Here is a 15,249-nt window from a genome sequence, read left to right as displayed (position 1 = left end):
CGTTGGAGAGCACCCTCGTCGGTGTAGTCGGGTGCCCATTCAGATACCACATTATTCTAACCGTGATAAGTGAGAACAGGCGTGGGCTCGAAATATGATATAGTAGTTACATCTACCGATATGAAACACTGTACGATGCAGTGGAAACAACATAACATCAGCTTCGGTGGCGACTTGTATACGGTTTTTGATGCCATCAGACTCGAGGACCGCAGCTGGGAGTCAAAGATTACCTCGAGACTGTCGAGAACGCCAACATGTTGGACAAACAAGGAAAGAAAATCCGGTAGTTCGAACCCGTTCGCTGGCGTTATCCTTGATTTGTTTCGCCTGGTCAAAAATGCTTGTTCAGCGTTTGTCGGCATTCGTTGCTGGGCATCCCTCCAAGAATGAGACACTGGGTCCAGCCAACAGATTCCTGCTGAAGTGGTTAAAGTGAATATTAGCATTAAAAAACGGCCCCAAGTCAGATTCAAAAAGTGAAGGGACTCGGAGTATGAGTATGTCACATACTGGACATCCGGATCACCTACAAAAGGCTTGTCCGGACGTGCGCAACCTACCGAGTTGGTTCACCTAGTACAGAAGGCTGGCCAACTCGGGAAGGTAATGGAAAGTTCCAAGTAGAACTTGAAGGAGGAACGAACTTACACGAAAGACGATGGCGATGATCCAAGGCGATATCATCATATGACGAATAGTAGTAGTAGTACATACATAGTAGTGTTTGCACTTATTACTTACCTAAGTAACTTCCTCTGTCGTTATTTTGGATTGTTTGGATTGTACCTCATTCTCCTGTACTTGATAGTACTAGTAGTACTAGCACAAAGACAATATTGATATCAACCTTACCTTGCAAATCTCGATCAACGATGACTACGCCGTACACGCCAACCTCGTTTATTCAAATGACGCCTAGTACACCAGTAACGCTAAGTCCAGCGCCGGCGCCAACACGCGGTCGTGGAACAGGTGCAAAACGCGGCCGCAAGCCTCGCGGTGCATTACCAAATGCGTCCACCGATACTCGCCCCCCGCCACAATCCGGACCCAGCACATCTACGTCTGCAACACGATTCACCCCGGCCCAGTGGGCGACACCTGGAGTCCCTGCAGGTGCCACTGCCACTGCCTCGACCTCTACTGTGACAATTCCTGCTGCTCAAAGCAGTGCCGCAAATGCTGGTGATGTCTCGATGGACAGTGGGGATGATGAACCTGTGGCGACGCAGCCTCTGCCCGTTACTGCTGCTGCTTCTTCGACAGATACAATAATTCCACCGCCTGGGACGACCGCGAAACCTGCGGGTGCTGCGGACGAGGACGTAGAGGGTGAAGACGAGCTTTTACCTGCCATGGCGGATGATGATTACTCTGCGCAGTTGTCATGGCAGAGCGAGAGCAAGGATAATCTGAAGTAAGTTGTGGTATTTTGTTTGATAGTACACCTGCTCATGAAATTTGTCAGGGTGCTTATGGACAATTTCAGTCCGGCACAGTATGAACGCTTTGAAGCCTATCGACGCCATGCACTACCGAAACAGGCTATACGGAAGGTGCGAGCTCGTGGTAATGATAACAAGATATCGCAGCCTCACTTGCATAGGTTATACAACAAACGACAGGACAGCAAGTCTCTCAGCCCGTTGCACAAATAGTAGCAGGTGTTGGGAAAGTGTTTGTTGGTGAGATCGTAGAAAAAGGTACGCCTATTTGCGCACCCAGTCTTGCGTGTTCTCATTTATATTGTATTTAGCTCGCCAGGTTCAATCACGGCGCAATGATTCTGGCCCCCTCACGCCAGATCACCTTCGTGAAGCGTACCGGATGTATCAGGCAGAGACTGGACGTGTGGGCAGTGCGCGACCAATGCGAGGGAAGCGTCTGTTTGTCAGGTAGTGAGTCAAGCTTTGGTAATGCCATTATATTGCAATCTAGACGTCATTACCACCGAGGGGGCACTTGTTAGCATAGACTCGAGCGCTCACACGCACGTGCACCGCACGCACTTCTGCTATGCAATTTTACATCAATTCACTGACTACTTCACATCGTGCTGCATCACATACATTGCACAGCGGCTGGTACTCTTTTGTACGGCAGTACAAGTCTTTTGTTTGCGCAAATTTTGTGACATCATTAACCCCAAGTTATAATTCGTTGGGGCAACCGTATCTTCCTACTTCTCCTCATAACCATCATCTTCCCGCTAAGTCGCCATCCTCCTACTGTCGCCAACTTCCTCGACAGATTGTATGAATATTTGATTTAGGTATGTTATCACCGCATGCATTATTAAAAATGCAGTCAAAATGCGACCAGGTCAACACAGATGGTAAGTACACACTCTTGCTGAGCGCAGGGAAAATCAAGGTATGTTTTCACTGCTTCTCATGAATACTTCTAAGCCTGTTCTATCTGCAGTCATGTGAAACAAAGGTTGTATGCTCAGTAAGTGGAACTCTTCTTTATGTTGTCTAGTCTAATGAATGTATAGGAACGAGAAGGGCTGTCAACGAAGAACAGCGACATTATCGATGGCACTAGCTTCCCCTCGTTCCGTACTGCCACTTTCCTCACCATCTCATTATTGCTCATCATGTCGTTTCGTCATTGGATATTGGATCCTCTCGTCTTGCATACCCTTTACTTGGCTTGATTGTTGCTGCTTTGTGCTTGCTGTTGTATCGCTTCCCCGCTATCGTGTTTTGCATCGCTGTCGCTATCATCCCATGCCGTGTTTTCTGATCGTGGGTTGAAGCATTTGTATCAGTAGATTATAGTATAATTCAACCGATGCGAAATATTCTATTGGTCTCCACAGCGAATCTCTCATAGTGAAATATTGTGCGTCTAAATATTCCGCTCGGTTTTGGCCATGTCCAATTTTCCCTGGGTGATAGATCGAGTGGCTGTGTATGTGAGTGCCAAGACTACAACTGCGTTGACCGACGCTGTCGGGAATTGAATATCGCTCGCGACGAGGATATGACTTGTCACGTGATGACAGTAGCTGTGATACACAGCCTCATGTGTAAGTGACTGAAGCTTGTGCCTCATCTATCTACTCCCAGCTCTTTTCTTTCTTTCTATCCTACCAATGAAGAAACTCTTTGGACGTGACAAGGTGAAGCAGCAAAGGATAACCTCGCACAGAGATGTTGATGTTGTTATCGACGATGTGAGTCTTGATCTTCAACTTACTTTTGGCAACAACCATCTATGTCATGACTTGGATCATCACTAACCTGAATTTTGATGCATATGTATAGGATGCACTACTTGTGCGCCCCAAACGGCCCTCAGAGGACCACCGTGACTGGGAGGTGCTATCTGAGCCCCCTGTCCCTTCTAGTCCGTATCCTCAGTTTGCAGTGCCTCCGATGTCACCGAGCCGCTCGTCTTCCCTAGCTTCAATTCCACCTGTAATATTACCCGCGCGTTCCAGTAGTCCATACAGCGTTACAAGTCACACCACCACTACACCTACGCCCACACCCGCCCCCCAGACTAACCTAAACTCAACCCATACCGTACGGAGAGACGGACGGAAGATCCAGAAGACACAGCCTGGGCCTGCTGCACTTGGTATACTGAAGTCGCTCGATCCACATCTGGAGCATGCCCTGCAACAATCACACCCGCATCATGCCCACGAAACAATACCAGACGAGTATTTTCCAGTTGATCACAGGGACAGGGCAGAGAAGAAGGAGAGGAAGAGCTTTTGGGACGGGATTATCAGGGACAGGGACAGGGACAAAGACAAGGAACGCGGACGTGATAAAGAGCGTGAAACTCGTGAGAAGGAAAAGGAAAAGGAGAGAGAAAAGGACAAAGAGGGACGAGATCGTCTTTGGCGCGAAGAAGATAATCCCTCAGAGCTGACGCGCATGATCGGTGCGTCAATTCAGCCGATATCGTGTCTTTGCAGGGATTTATACCGGCGTAGGATACCTTACGGCGACCTCATCGGAGGACTGGTCCCTCGTGCTCGAGGTCTGCGAGCGCGCGTCTGCTACTGAAGCGAATGCAAAGGAGGCTATGAAAGCCCTTCGGAGGGAATTCAAGTGCGTTCCATAGCCCAAACTCGCTCTCTATACCATTGACAGGGTATCTGGGATACAGATATGCAGAGCCTAAATCTCAGTTATCTGCTGCTAGGGTAAGCACCACTAGACTCGTTGCTTTGTCCTTGACCTCTCATCTTGGAAAACGCATACTCGGCTATTTTCCATCCAATTTGCGTTATGCTTTGCACAGTTATGGGCAATAATGCTCCGCAACGCGTCCGATATCTTTCTAACTCAGATCAGCTCCCGTAAATTCATCGACACCCTCGAGGATGTGTTGACAAACTCAAGAACAAGTCCTGTCGTCAGAGAACGACTAATGGAGGTGCTTGCAGCCGCCGCTTTCATCACTAGCTCACGTACGTGTTCGTCGCTCCACAATCCCTTTTTTAAACCTGTCTCCATCTGTCCTGAGCACTGAGTCGTGTGCTAATCCGAACCTGCGTTCTTTTCGCGATACTGACCCAACCTCTTGGTGGTCCTTTACAGGTCCCCACCCCTCGCCCAAATCTGAACCATCCCCTTTCTCGCTTAAAGATCGCGACCGTGATAGGGATGGTTTTCGCGCCCTGTGGATGCGATTGAAACCTGCCGATAAGCCTGACGTGGGGATTCCGTTTGACACCGAGGATGCTATGTTTAGCCCCCCTATAGTTCCTACGCGTCCACCAATAGAGGAGGTTAGTGTCTTTTTTTGCTTTGTAGATTATAACAAGTGCCCTGATCAATTCTCCTGCTCTATTTTTTATTCGTTCGTCCGGGTAATGTCTTGTCACGATTAGCGGCCGTCGAAGAAAAATCTCCAGCGCGGTGTCATTCCTCCCGAAGAAGACATGAAGCGCTTATTCCAGGAATGCAAGATCGCGAAAGGAAATGCGACTTTCCTTAGCGAGATGCTTGCATACACGAAACCGGAACAGATAGAAGGGAGCCTAATACCGGTGCGTGTGATTTCTCAGTTGACCTTGATCCCCGCTTTGCCAGTCTGCTACATTACCTTTCCATGGCATATCACGGCTCACATACCCCGATCCTGTTAATATCAATCTGACTGGTCCATAGGAATTTTTGACAAAGTGCCGCGCGTCACAAGAACTCATATATACCCAAATTCCATGGGCATCTGCTGGAGCTGAACGGTCGCGCAATGACCGAGAAAAGAATGCAGAAGGAAATGGACGTACGAAATTGCAGCCTGACGTCCAATTCAGTTCTCCGCTGAGTCGAGATTACCATGGTATGGATACTAAATTTTATAATACAGAGGGGGAGGAACAAACTTCAGAGGAGGAGCTTCTTGGTGCGTTGCTTGACGCGAATGAAGCACTTTTTGGAGCGTTGAGAATGTATGATGATGTTGTGCGGCTTGCGGATGAGCAGGCGGCTGTTGAAATTAGTCGAAGGGATGTGAAGATGGACCGAAGAGTGAGTGTTTTTTCTTATTTTTGTATGCACCAATCATTCTGTCTGTCAAATCATTATTCTGTTTTCTGCTCTGTATCCCCTTGAACAAGACTGACATTTGCTATAGCACGTGGAAAATGAGTACCTCAGAGAATCCCATCATGATTATGGAGGCGGCTCCTCACGCACACCGTCACCAATGCCATCACCGCCTGCTTCGCCCCGCCAACACGACCTACCTCCCGTTATTTTCTCACAAACCCACCCACTTCCTCGGGTCCCTCCTGCGCTCTCCCCTGGCCATCCGCAATACGGTTCTCTACCACAGTCCATGAGCACACCAACACTGCTCGCACCGCCACCTCCCCCCATGGGTCCTCGTTCTCCTGCATTCCCGTCACGCCCGCCCTCGCCAGATAGGGGTGGCCTCGTGCGTCCATCAAGAGGGAACTCTCTGGAAAATATGAGTGGTGCTTTGGACCGGTTACACATGGACGAAACCGATGTGGAGGAAGAAGAAACTAAATCTCCCATACGACCGAGCGCGAAGGCGCTCGGGAAGAGGAGGGTTGTGGAAGAAGTCGATGATGGTGTGTTATGTTCTCATTTGATTGATAACGAAATGATGGTTTACCAATACATTGATATAGAACAACACGACTCGAGTGATTTGTACTACGAGCCAAGGCGTGGATCGGTTGTATTTGAGTCGGATGAGGAGGTACGCGGCGGGGATAACGCTAATGCAATGTGGCCTCGAAGACAGCCCACGCAGTATGTATATGATGCGGCTGCTGAGCGCACGGCGCAGCATCTGCGGGAGGGTAGGGTGACTATTGCTGCAAATGGGGTTCATTAGCTCTTTTGATAATTGTGGTCCTGTTACGAGCTTCAGCATTTGAAGTGTGGTTGGAGGAGCTGTCCATTTTATTCTGTTCTTCATTCCACCATGTTCAACCAATTTGTACGTTAACTTCTGTAGTAGTCAATCATCCAACCCTGCTATTTATGTGTCTTTGAATTGTTTTCGTTGACTTGGCAATATTGACAACCTGCAGTGTGTCACGATCCTGCCGGTGCGTATATTCGTATTACCACTTGAAGCTTGAAAGTGTGTTGCGACTCGGACGTTTCGGTCCACGGACGTCTAGCTGACGACTTCCGTGAGCCTTACATCTCCATCACCGTCAGTGCAAACAACAATTATAATAGACACAAATTCCAGCGTGTATGACTTCCACATCAGCGTCTGCACTTGTGCAAGAGCTAGATGACGCGCCCGACGTACTCACATGGCTCAACGACACACTTACACCACAAGACAATCATGTTCCGCTTGCTTCTCTTGAGTCGCTGCTGGCGGACCTGCTGACCGCCACGGACCTCTCAGCAATAACAACTTCGGCTGCACTCGAACGCACAATCGACGAGGTGTCACGCAGCGCTCCTCGTCTCACGTATGACCTGCATTTCATGCGTGATGGTGCCCTCTCCCTACACTCTTCTCTCGCCACCGTCACTGCCCGTATCCCAGCTGGAACGGGCACTTCTGCTGCTCTCGACAGGTTGCAGACTCTTGACACTGCCAAACGACGGATGGAGGCTGTGAGGGATGTGCTACGTGAGGCAGAGTCGTGGTCCAGCTTAGAGGCTGAGGTCACTGCGTTGCTAGCGGAACGTGCATATGACAAGGCTGCCGAGAGATTGAGCGAGGCTAGCAGAAGTATGCCTGTGTTTGCGGGAACTCCGGAGTATGAGCCTCGTCGTGCGTTGATGGTATCCCTCCAAAACCAACTCGAGGCTGCCCTCAGCTCCGCATTGGTCGGTGCAATCAACTCGGGCGATACGGCACTTTGCAGGAGCTTTTATGGGATATTTTCTAACATACAGAGGGAGAGTGAGTTCAGGAACTATTACTTCGGCTCTCGGAGAGCAGGGCTGGTTGCTTCGTGGCAGAGCGAAGTCCTGGAAGATACGGAACTGTCAGTGTCTGCGGTGCCGAGACAGACGTTCAGCGCCTTCTGGGCAACTTTTTGTGCCAGTTTCCTGGTCGTCCTCAATGCAGAGCGCACGTCTATTCCTGCCATCTTTCCTGATCCTCAAATCACACTCTCAACATTCATCACTTCCACTCTGTCCATCCTACAGCCTTCATGTCCACAGCACCTTGCGTCCCTTTTCAATATCATCGGTTCATCTGCTCTCAAGGATATCATAGCTATCTACAAAACGACAGAGGAGTTCGCGGCGAGCACAGACAAAATTATGGAGAAAATACAGTTCTCTGTTATCCCCACGGACAGTACTTCGGATGGTCCTTTGCCTCCGAAGCACACCCGCCGCCGCTCCATGCGTATGTCCATGTCCTGGCGATCGAATTCAGCCACGAATTTTTCACGGGCGCAGCAGTCCACACTCAATGATGTACTTGATTGGGACCAAGCACTCTTTCAGGCGTTTCTAGACTTCCAAGTCGACTATGGGACACTGGAGCGGCGCCTCCTCTCTGATGACCTATCTTTTGCCTCCACACTCACCCCTAACAAGAACCCAAGCACTGACCCAGCTCGCCTTCTTCGCGAGCGCGCGGTCGATGTGTTTAGTGCTGCAGAGGAAAGCCTCGTCCGCTGCATGTCCTTCACATATGGATATGCTGCTCCAGGACTCATGTTCGCGTTAGACTACTCTCTTGCTTCGTTTGTTGACTCCTGGACCCAATCGCTGACTGCGAATCTGTCTGTCCCTTCGGGTGCCCCAGCAGAATCCGGAGATGACCTCGCAGATCTGGATTACTCCCCGCAGGACTGGAGCAACATTCAACTCATCTTGCACCTCCTCGCGTCTACACGAGCGGTGCTTGATCGGCTCGGCACTTTTGAGGGTAAGCTGCGAGTTGCACTCGTGCAGATTGCCACAGCATTCCGACTGGCGCAGCACGAAGGCGGGGTGTATACACCTGGTGCAACCAAGGGTGCTGGTTTGCTCCTGGCGCAGTCCTCCCTGAACAGCGCAGCTTTACACGATCTCTTATCATCCGCAGAATCCCAACCCCCTGTTCCACTACTCACTACAACGCGGACATCCATTGCGTCCCTTGCCAGAGCCCTTCAGTCTTCCCTGCAGCACACCCTTCTTTCCCCCTTACATACACATCTCTCATCCTATGCATCCCTTGCCCTCTGGGCGGTACCGGGTGATCCAAAGTCTATGCGCACGACCGGCGATCTGCACGTGCCTGTGTTTTCGCTTTCCCCCAGCGATATCGTCCAACACGTTGCAGAGGGGCTGTTGAATCTGCCACGGCTATTTGAGGTATATGCAGACGACGATGCACTAGGCTTCTCGCTTAACACACTCCCGAATGTTGATGAAGCCTATCTGAGTGGTCTGAGTGAACATATGCATGCCCAATCCTCTGAGCTTGGGCACAACCGACGGCCTTCACTCATCTTACCCCCCAAGCCGGTAGTGCTGAGCCCGGAGGCAGTTGCAGCAGCCTGGCTGTCCTCCCTCGGACATTCTATTCTATCCCACCTTACCAGCAACGTCCTGCCGAAGATCCGTACGCTTTCCATCGCAGGAGCCGCACAGCTCTCATCGGATCTTGGTTATTTGTCGAATATTGTGAGGGCACTCAATGTTGAGTATGAGGAATTGGATAGGTGGAAAGAGTATGTGGGGATGAACGACGAGGAAGGAAGTCGGGCGGTTGGAGAGAAATTACCTGGAGATCAGGTGTTAGTGCTAGTAGCGAAGATGAGAGGGTGGACGTGACGATACGTAATCGCTTGCTTGTTTCAGCCAGATGTATACTCGGGTTCAACTACGCAGACGAAATTTAGCTGAAATGTTCAAATTACGAGGTGAAAGTGGGAGTATATTAGAATCAGTGTCGATCTACGTCATGGTCAATTTTGCATATATCCAGGAGAGGATGACGGGTCACTGCATATTCTGATGTCTTGTATGGTATTTTCTGTAGCTGAAATTGTAGTACGTAGTAGACACAACATTATCTGCACGTGAATAGATAGCGCACTTCAAGAAGAAGTTCGTCATGCACTGATCATCATGATGCATGTTTAAATAACTAGTGGTGATATATGGTACAGATCAGCAGATGCAAAGCAAATAAAAACTATCGTGCATATGGATGGAATGAATGCTGTCCACGACTCGACATTCTCGATGGACCCAGTCCCTGGTTCATTGGCATGCGCCCTGCATTCGCGTTCGGGGTAACGGCGCCAGTCATGCCCTGCCGCATACGCATCCCCATGTTGTTCATCCCCATTCCTACACCTGCGCCCGTAGCGTTCATCATCCCCATCCCTGGCATTCCCATCCGCATGGCGTTCATACCCATACCACCCATTGGACTTATACCCGCCATCATGTTCATCCCCATGCCGCCCATACCACCCATACCGCCCATACCACCTACACCGCCCATGCCGCCCATACTATTCATGCCTCCCATGCCTCCCATGCCCATGCCCATCATCATGGGGTTCATCATGCCCATATTCGCTGCTCCCATCATGGGCATTTGACTCATCACACGCTGATAAAGCATGTTGGTGGCTGCGGAGTTGGGCTGTGGTGGGAAAGCCATCGCGGACGTGTTGGGCGTGCGTGATTCGGAGTCGTTGAAATAGGGCTCACGGCTACCCTGTTGCATGTTTCGCGCCTGATCGCGCTGGCTTCGAGGTTGAGCAGCTTTCACTTCAATCTGTCGACATGTTGAGAGAAAAATGTGTTCGGTAAACGTATCCATACGTACCTGTTTATCATCCAACATCAACCCGAGTTTTCCCACAAACTCATCAGAATTATTCGAGTCCTCAAAAGTTACAAAGCCAAAGCCTTTCGAACGGCCCGACTCGCGATCGACCATGACTGTCGCATCGACGACTTTGCCAAACCGCGAGAAAAACTCGCGCATTGTGTCTGCATTGGTAGTGGGAGCGAGACCACCAACAAAGTACCGCGTGTTTCTCAGGTGCTCTTCTCTGGGAATCGCGCGTTTCGGGTCGATCTATCGGCTACGTTAGTGAAATTGAAAAAAAAATTGCAAGACGGATACACTGACAGCTTTCCCGTCCAAAATATGCTCCCTTCCGGTGACAGCATTCACGCTTTCCGGTTCTTCGAAGGTCAAGAAAGCGAAACCCCTTGAACGGCCATCCGGGTCACGCATAATGGTACAAGCATCCACCTTAAATGCTCGTCAGCATCATAACCCGAGCACAACATTCATCGACAGCTTAAATCCAAAAATAAATTACCTTGCCAAACTGGGAAAAATACGTCCTCAGACCCTCTGCTCATAGGAAGGACAACATAGGATAGTAGTCAGTAAATAGAAGTTGATTGTCATTGCATGGGTGTATACCATCTGTAGTGTCCCAGTTAAGGCCGCCAATAAACATTTTGCTATCGGAGGTGACGACCGTAAGTGAGGCAAGGATCCGTAGGTGAGGCATGTAGTAAGAGTAGAGCGTGTCGATGGGTCCAAGGAAGTATCCAGAAAGATATAAGTGATTAGTGACCAATTATAGCAAGTAGCCATGAGAGTATGAAAGACAGAAGCATAGGCGATGCGCAGAGTGTAGGTGCAGATAGTAAGCTCGACTGTAAGCAGTAGTAGCAGTGCAGCAGCATGTACTGTAACTGTCAGGTTCCCATTCGTTCATCTTTCATGAAAGAACGACAAGGGTAAACTATCGTGCAAGACATAGCGAAGACTGAGTCTAGAAGTGCTTCGCCCAAGAAAATACAGGGACAAATAACCATACATGTGGTAAGCATGTACTTACCCTTCGTCTTTCATTTCTGAAGGTCGGATAGGCCTGTCCGCATGACTGTCTGTCGGTCCTTCGTGCGTTGCTATTGCCGAAGGCCCACCTTGTGCACTCGGGTTTGGTGGGAGGGGCAAAGGTGGTTTCTGGATACGCTCCTGGCTCGGTGTCTGTTGGTACGCAGAGAATTGCTTTGCAACCTGCGCCGAATATGACAAAGGGTCGCTTTTTGAAGACTGAGGTTTTGCAGGTAGAGATGACGCCGACATGGTCGTTGCTGAAATCTCCATTTTCACAGGCTCAGGATTCTTGTCTGCTTGCGGAGGAACCTCTGTGGTAGGGGAGGCCTCATCATCCAGTGGGACAGTAAACTCGTCATCGTACAGGTCTGTAGAATGTAAGCAGTTGCCCTAGAGCCGGTGACATGCAACAATGCTCACCTCCGTAGAGGTCAGAATCTGGATTTTCCTTGGAGCTGGTCATGTTCAAGAATCCGTTAGTAAGTCGAGGGTTTGTCCGTGTGGGTGATATTACTTGTCGTGGTCACCAAGTGGTCACTGTCCAAGAATCAAAATACCGAGTCCTGTGCACTTTCAGGAATGATGCTCAACCAAACAACCTATAAATAAAGCTTATATTTATAATATAGAAATAAAATACAGAAAATAATAAACAATTTTTGCTTGCTGAACTATAGAAGCTACAAATGCGACTAAGATGGTCACGTCTGCCTCGCGCCAGGTCAAGTTGCACGTCTCATGCACAGCAGATAGAATACTGGGTTGCTGTGTTGGCGATAGTATTAGTAAGGGGAAAGAACTATTGTGGGCGACCGGAGCATGCAAGGGTGTAAGGGTACTAATTCTTACTATCTGGACGTGGTTTGCTGCGATCTCCTCCATAAATGACTCCTGTCTACAACATGAAATACATAATTCTTTATTCCAACATCGGAACCTAGTCATACTGATGTACATTCAGTACAATGCCTTGATGAAAGTACATGCGCAGATATTGACTAAAAGTAAGAATAGCTGACGTGACAGAAAAATGACAGGACGTGTGCGACAATCAGAAGTGAAAGACCTTGATAACAAGCTGTGTGAGAATCGCGAACAGAGGATATGGTCAAAGCAAAGACATACGTTTACTGATTGGAGACCTTGAAAGATGTAACCTGGAACGTGCATTAAAAATCGAAGAACTGCAAGGGCGCTGCATGATGAACGTACTTGTTCCTCACCCATCGCAGCGGTGACTGTGACCATAACGGTGTCTGCGACTTCGAAGCCAGCTAAAATATCCTCGCCAAGCTTGCTGTCAGGAAGCTTGACATCATCCTTAGTACCTCCGTCAGTGTTCATGAGATTGAGGAAGCCGTCATCGACACCAAGCTACTGGGGGTTTGAGTGACCACAGGAGAGGAAGGTAAACAGCATACTCACGAGCTGGTATTCAGTACGGGTCACGTTGGGAACGTCCATGTTGTGGGTGGAAGGGGAAATATCTTCCTATAAAAAGGACGATACAGGAACCATAAGCGGTAGCGCTTATGACCATGTCAACTATTGATACTTTACCATCTTTTTGTCAGTGAAGATCTGTGTGATCGGAAATTGAAGCAGCAATTCGTAGGTTTAGTGGAACATAGACGCACGTCGACACCAACGAGATGGACCTTTGCGTGACCGTGTTTCCCGGTCTTAGAGGTGGACATCTCAACGATCTTGCAGGGACGACCTGGAATGATGTTGTCGGGCCGGCAATGCAGGGTAGATACAGTCTAGCGCACCTTTTATGACAACGTGACCGTTTTTGCGGAGCGCAGAACATTGCATAGGGAAAGTGAGCGAGGCACCTGCGCTAGCCTAAATGATGATCATCGCGAGATCAGTTGTCTAGCATGATCGCGAAACATTGTAGATAAAATAAGCGGACCTGCTCAAACTGCTGGTTGTGTTGCTCATCGTCAGACATGATGACAGAATAAGAAGAGAAAACAAAAAATCTATGAACTGGATAAGAGGGAGATGGCGATGGACGAAAGATTTGGCCTGTAGCAAAAAAGCGATATAGCTTTCAATCTCCGATGGATGTTTCCCGTTACTCCTCCGAAGTACATAGTCACGCATAAGCGACAACGAACGACCATCTTTCAAGCTTGCACCAATCTGTAGCTTGAGCTCGATCAGGTACAAGTCGGTTATATTACATAGCTGCCATGCACCCGTTTGGCGGTACACCGATATGTCCTAGATGCAACAAGGCTGTTTATGCTGCAGAACAGGTGAGCAGCCTCGTTTCATGCTTCGTAATTTCTTATTGATATCCGACAGGTGATGGGACCTGGTAGGAAGGTGGGCTGATCGATAGTACTCTGCAATACAAAATGTTATTAATCAACGTAATCAGCTCTATCACAAGGTGAGTTCACCCACACGCTTAGGTTCGTGTGATTTACAACAAGTCCGGTCAGCCTTGCCTGGCCTGCACGACATGTAATAAGAGGCTAGACTCATTGACGCTTCTTGAACACGATCAGGAGGTACGTCTTGCCTATGAATCTACTATGCATCGTGTAGCTCACCCTTTCCTGCTTAGCCATACTGGTAGTCCCCACGACTCTTCGTGTCTTTCAATCATTGATCTGAATTACAGCAAAACATGTCACGTTCGAAATTTCGGCACTCGCGACCTGAGACATGCCAATCTCCCTCATCGCAATGATATGGCCACACCTCCACCACTTCCTGCATCACCTGTGCGCAACTCCTTCCCTGCACCCACTTTCATACGTGGTGAATCAGTCGATCTAAGCCAGCGACAAGATGCGCGATCACCGGTGCGTGCGCAAAACTCAAGCACAGGACGCTATACGAATGGTGCCATGTCGCCATCGCCCATCCTCAAAGCGAACTCGGTCCTCCCCGCACGGTTCAATCGCTCACCCAACAACCCTATTGTCGAGCTTAGCTCTGAAAACACGAATCAAACTGTCAACACAATCTTGCACCACGAGGGGGTGAGAGAAGAGACGCCGGTGGAATCAGCCCTCACATTTACGGGGACAGTTACTAGCACAGTACGCATCGGCGACATGCCGCGTACTGTCCCACTGAGCCCAACAAAATCAGCAAGCAATGGAACTAATACTACGTCCACCCCGAAATTATCTTCTGTAACACTTGCACGCTCAAGTTCATCTCCGATGACGCCGTTGCAGCAAACTTCCACCGGCACAAGGTATGGCGTAGCATTTGGTAGCGGTGGCACTCCCGTAAAGGCATTTTCTGCGGGCACGACTCCAACGTGTCCGCGGTGTGGGAAGAATGTTTATTTCGCTGAACAGGTAATTTTTATCGAGGGGCTGGTGTGAATTTGATTGATATGCGTGAGATAGATGAAGGCCATAGGAAAGACTTGGCACAAGGGATGTTTGAGGTGCAAGGAGTGCAATACTCCGTTAGATTCCACTAGGTTGACCGAGAAAGACGGGGATCCCCTTTGCCACCGATGCTACTCAAAGGTACGGTGACCCCCTTTTTTCTTGTTTTCCACATTGCTTATGTGCGATGTAGCTGCACGGCCCAGCAGGAAATGGCTATGCTTTGCTCGGCAAGGCCGGTGGTTAGGCATGTATGTCAGCGACTCGGCACACCCGACTACACGATTAGTATCAATTTTCACTGTCATATAAATGGACGTTATGTGTTTCTGTTCATTGTTTTCTTGATTTTAACGAACTGTTGTTTTCCGATGAGTTACTACTGTACTGCCACTCATTTTCAATTGATGGTGTATCAATACCTTCCACTGTCTCCGCTAGTATTCGCTTTCACATCCACTCGTCCATAGATTGCTCAATGCTCTCACCATTTTTGTCGAGTTGCCAATAGTCAAGCTTGTGGTACTGTCATGTTCATAGGTGTGTATGTAATAAACGGCCTCGTGTATCCCGAGGGATGAGA

At 49.1% G+C, this 15,249-nt stretch overlaps 6 protein-coding genes across 6 annotated transcripts; 4 read left to right on the top strand and 2 right to left on the bottom strand.

Moving 5' to 3' along the window:
• Positions 1-788: 788 nt before the first annotated feature.
• F5147DRAFT_696718 (TAFII28-domain-containing protein) lies at positions 789-2,064 on the top strand. The gene is made up of 4 exons (XM_041437464.1): positions 789-1,420; positions 1,472-1,559; positions 1,610-1,706; positions 1,760-2,064. Exons 1-4 carry the CDS (start codon positions 876-878, stop codon positions 1,900-1,902), a joined length of 873 nt encoding a protein of 290 aa, XP_041292423.1. The 5' UTR covers positions 789-875; the 3' UTR covers positions 1,903-2,064.
• A 929-nt stretch (positions 2,065-2,993) lies between these two features.
• On the top strand, positions 2,994-6,501 carry F5147DRAFT_696711 (uncharacterized protein). Its single transcript, XM_041437463.1, has 10 exons — positions 2,994-3,184; positions 3,276-3,903; positions 3,956-4,073; positions 4,132-4,168; positions 4,267-4,435; positions 4,566-4,756; positions 4,859-5,017; positions 5,139-5,501; positions 5,608-6,070; positions 6,131-6,501. Exons 1-10 carry the CDS (start codon positions 3,104-3,106, stop codon positions 6,337-6,339), a joined length of 2,418 nt encoding a protein of 805 aa, XP_041292422.1. The 5' UTR covers positions 2,994-3,103; the 3' UTR covers positions 6,340-6,501.
• A 16-nt stretch (positions 6,502-6,517) lies between these two features.
• F5147DRAFT_696709 (Golgi complex component 7-domain-containing protein) lies at positions 6,518-9,339 on the top strand. Its single transcript, XM_041437462.1, has one exon. The coding sequence runs from the start codon at positions 6,711-6,713 to the stop codon at positions 9,252-9,254; it is 2,544 nt and encodes an 847-aa protein (XP_041292421.1). The 5' UTR covers positions 6,518-6,710; the 3' UTR covers positions 9,255-9,339.
• F5147DRAFT_696707 (hnRNP A1-gamma isoform) lies at positions 9,236-11,867 on the bottom strand. The gene is made up of 7 exons (XM_041437461.1): positions 11,722-11,867; positions 11,300-11,669; positions 10,876-10,916; positions 10,769-10,803; positions 10,573-10,698; positions 10,264-10,518; positions 9,236-10,212 (listed from the first exon to the last, which is right to left on the bottom strand). The coding sequence occupies exons 1-7, from the start codon at positions 11,762-11,764 to the stop codon at positions 9,619-9,621; spliced, it is 1,464 nt and encodes a 487-aa protein (XP_041292420.1). The 5' UTR covers positions 11,765-11,867; the 3' UTR covers positions 9,236-9,618.
• A 102-nt stretch (positions 11,868-11,969) lies between these two features.
• Positions 11,970-13,384, bottom strand: F5147DRAFT_696703 (initiation factor 5a). The gene is made up of 8 exons (XM_041437460.1): positions 13,220-13,384; positions 13,074-13,149; positions 12,939-13,021; positions 12,862-12,882; positions 12,727-12,792; positions 12,514-12,675; positions 12,427-12,458; positions 11,970-12,367 (listed from the first exon to the last, which is right to left on the bottom strand). The coding sequence occupies exons 1-7, from the start codon at positions 13,256-13,258 to the stop codon at positions 12,429-12,431; spliced, it is 477 nt and encodes a 158-aa protein (XP_041292419.1). The 5' UTR covers positions 13,259-13,384; the 3' UTR covers positions 11,970-12,367; positions 12,427-12,428.
• F5147DRAFT_696699 (uncharacterized protein) lies at positions 13,383-15,237 on the top strand. The gene is made up of 8 exons (XM_041437459.1): positions 13,383-13,568; positions 13,618-13,638; positions 13,694-13,705; positions 13,758-13,826; positions 13,883-13,890; positions 13,940-14,630; positions 14,682-14,807; positions 14,860-15,237. Exons 1-8 carry the CDS (start codon positions 13,503-13,505, stop codon positions 14,911-14,913), a joined length of 1,047 nt encoding a protein of 348 aa, XP_041292418.1. The 5' UTR covers positions 13,383-13,502; the 3' UTR covers positions 14,914-15,237.
• The last annotated feature ends 12 nt before the right edge of the window (positions 15,238-15,249 follow it).

This window comes from Suillus discolor (assembly GCF_016758755.1).
Source record: "Suillus discolor strain FC423 chromosome Unknown F5147scaffold_30, whole genome shotgun sequence".
NCBI lineage: Eukaryota > Fungi > Basidiomycota > Agaricomycetes > Boletales > Suillaceae > Suillus > Suillus discolor.
Note: the sequence above shows the minus strand (reverse complement) of the source record. Positions and strands in the feature narration are given on the sequence as shown.

What these genes read in the sequence shown, in the direction of transcription:
- F5147DRAFT_696718 (XM_041437464.1), top strand. Translation starts at nt 876, where the DNA reads ATGACTACGCCGTACACGCCAACCTCGTTTATTCAAATGACGCCTAGT. An exon ending in GAGAGCAAGGATAATCTGAA is followed by an intron (nt 1,421 to 1,471) that starts GTAAGTTGTGGT and finishes GAAATTTGTCAG; the next exon opens with GGTGCTTATGGACAATTTCA. An exon ending in TGGTGAGATCGTAGAAAAAG is followed by an intron (nt 1,707 to 1,759) that starts GTACGCCTATTT and finishes TATTGTATTTAG; the next exon opens with CTCGCCAGGTTCAATCACGG.
- F5147DRAFT_696711 (XM_041437463.1), top strand. Translation starts at nt 3,104, where the DNA reads ATGAAGAAACTCTTTGGACGTGACAAGGTGAAGCAGCAAAGGATAACC. An exon ending in GCCCTTCGGAGGGAATTCAA is followed by an intron (nt 4,074 to 4,131) that starts GTGCGTTCCATA and finishes TCTGGGATACAG; the next exon opens with ATATGCAGAGCCTAAATCTC. An exon ending in ATGTGAAGATGGACCGAAGA is followed by an intron (nt 5,502 to 5,607) that starts GTGAGTGTTTTT and finishes CATTTGCTATAG; the next exon opens with CACGTGGAAAATGAGTACCT.
- F5147DRAFT_696709 (XM_041437462.1), top strand. Translation starts at nt 6,711, where the DNA reads ATGACTTCCACATCAGCGTCTGCACTTGTGCAAGAGCTAGATGACGCG.
- F5147DRAFT_696707 (XM_041437461.1), bottom strand. Translation starts at nt 11,764, where the DNA reads ATGACCAGCTCCAAGGAAAATCCAGATTCTGACCTCTACGGAG. An exon ending in AGATTCTGACCTCTACGGAG is followed by an intron (nt 11,670 to 11,721) that starts GTGAGCATTGTT and finishes TACATTCTACAG; the next exon opens with ACCTGTACGATGACGAGTTT. An exon ending in TGATGTTGGATGATAAACAG is followed by an intron (nt 10,213 to 10,263) that starts GTACGTATGGAT and finishes ACATGTCGACAG; the next exon opens with ATTGAAGTGAAAGCTGCTCA.
- F5147DRAFT_696703 (XM_041437460.1), bottom strand. Translation starts at nt 13,258, where the DNA reads ATGTCTGACGATGAGCAACACAACCAGCAGTTTGAGCAG. An exon ending in ACAACCAGCAGTTTGAGCAG is followed by an intron (nt 13,150 to 13,219) that starts GTCCGCTTATTT and finishes ATCATCATTTAG; the next exon opens with GCTAGCGCAGGTGCCTCGCT. An exon ending in CGGTCACGTTGTCATAAAAG is followed by an intron (nt 13,022 to 13,073) that starts GTGCGCTAGACT and finishes ACATCATTCCAG; the next exon opens with GTCGTCCCTGCAAGATCGTT.
- F5147DRAFT_696699 (XM_041437459.1), top strand. Translation starts at nt 13,503, where the DNA reads ATGCACCCGTTTGGCGGTACACCGATATGTCCTAGATGCAACAAGGCT. An exon ending in ATGTTTATTTCGCTGAACAG is followed by an intron (nt 14,631 to 14,681) that starts GTAATTTTTATC and finishes TGCGTGAGATAG; the next exon opens with ATGAAGGCCATAGGAAAGAC. An exon ending in GCCACCGATGCTACTCAAAG is followed by an intron (nt 14,808 to 14,859) that starts GTACGGTGACCC and finishes TGTGCGATGTAG; the next exon opens with CTGCACGGCCCAGCAGGAAA.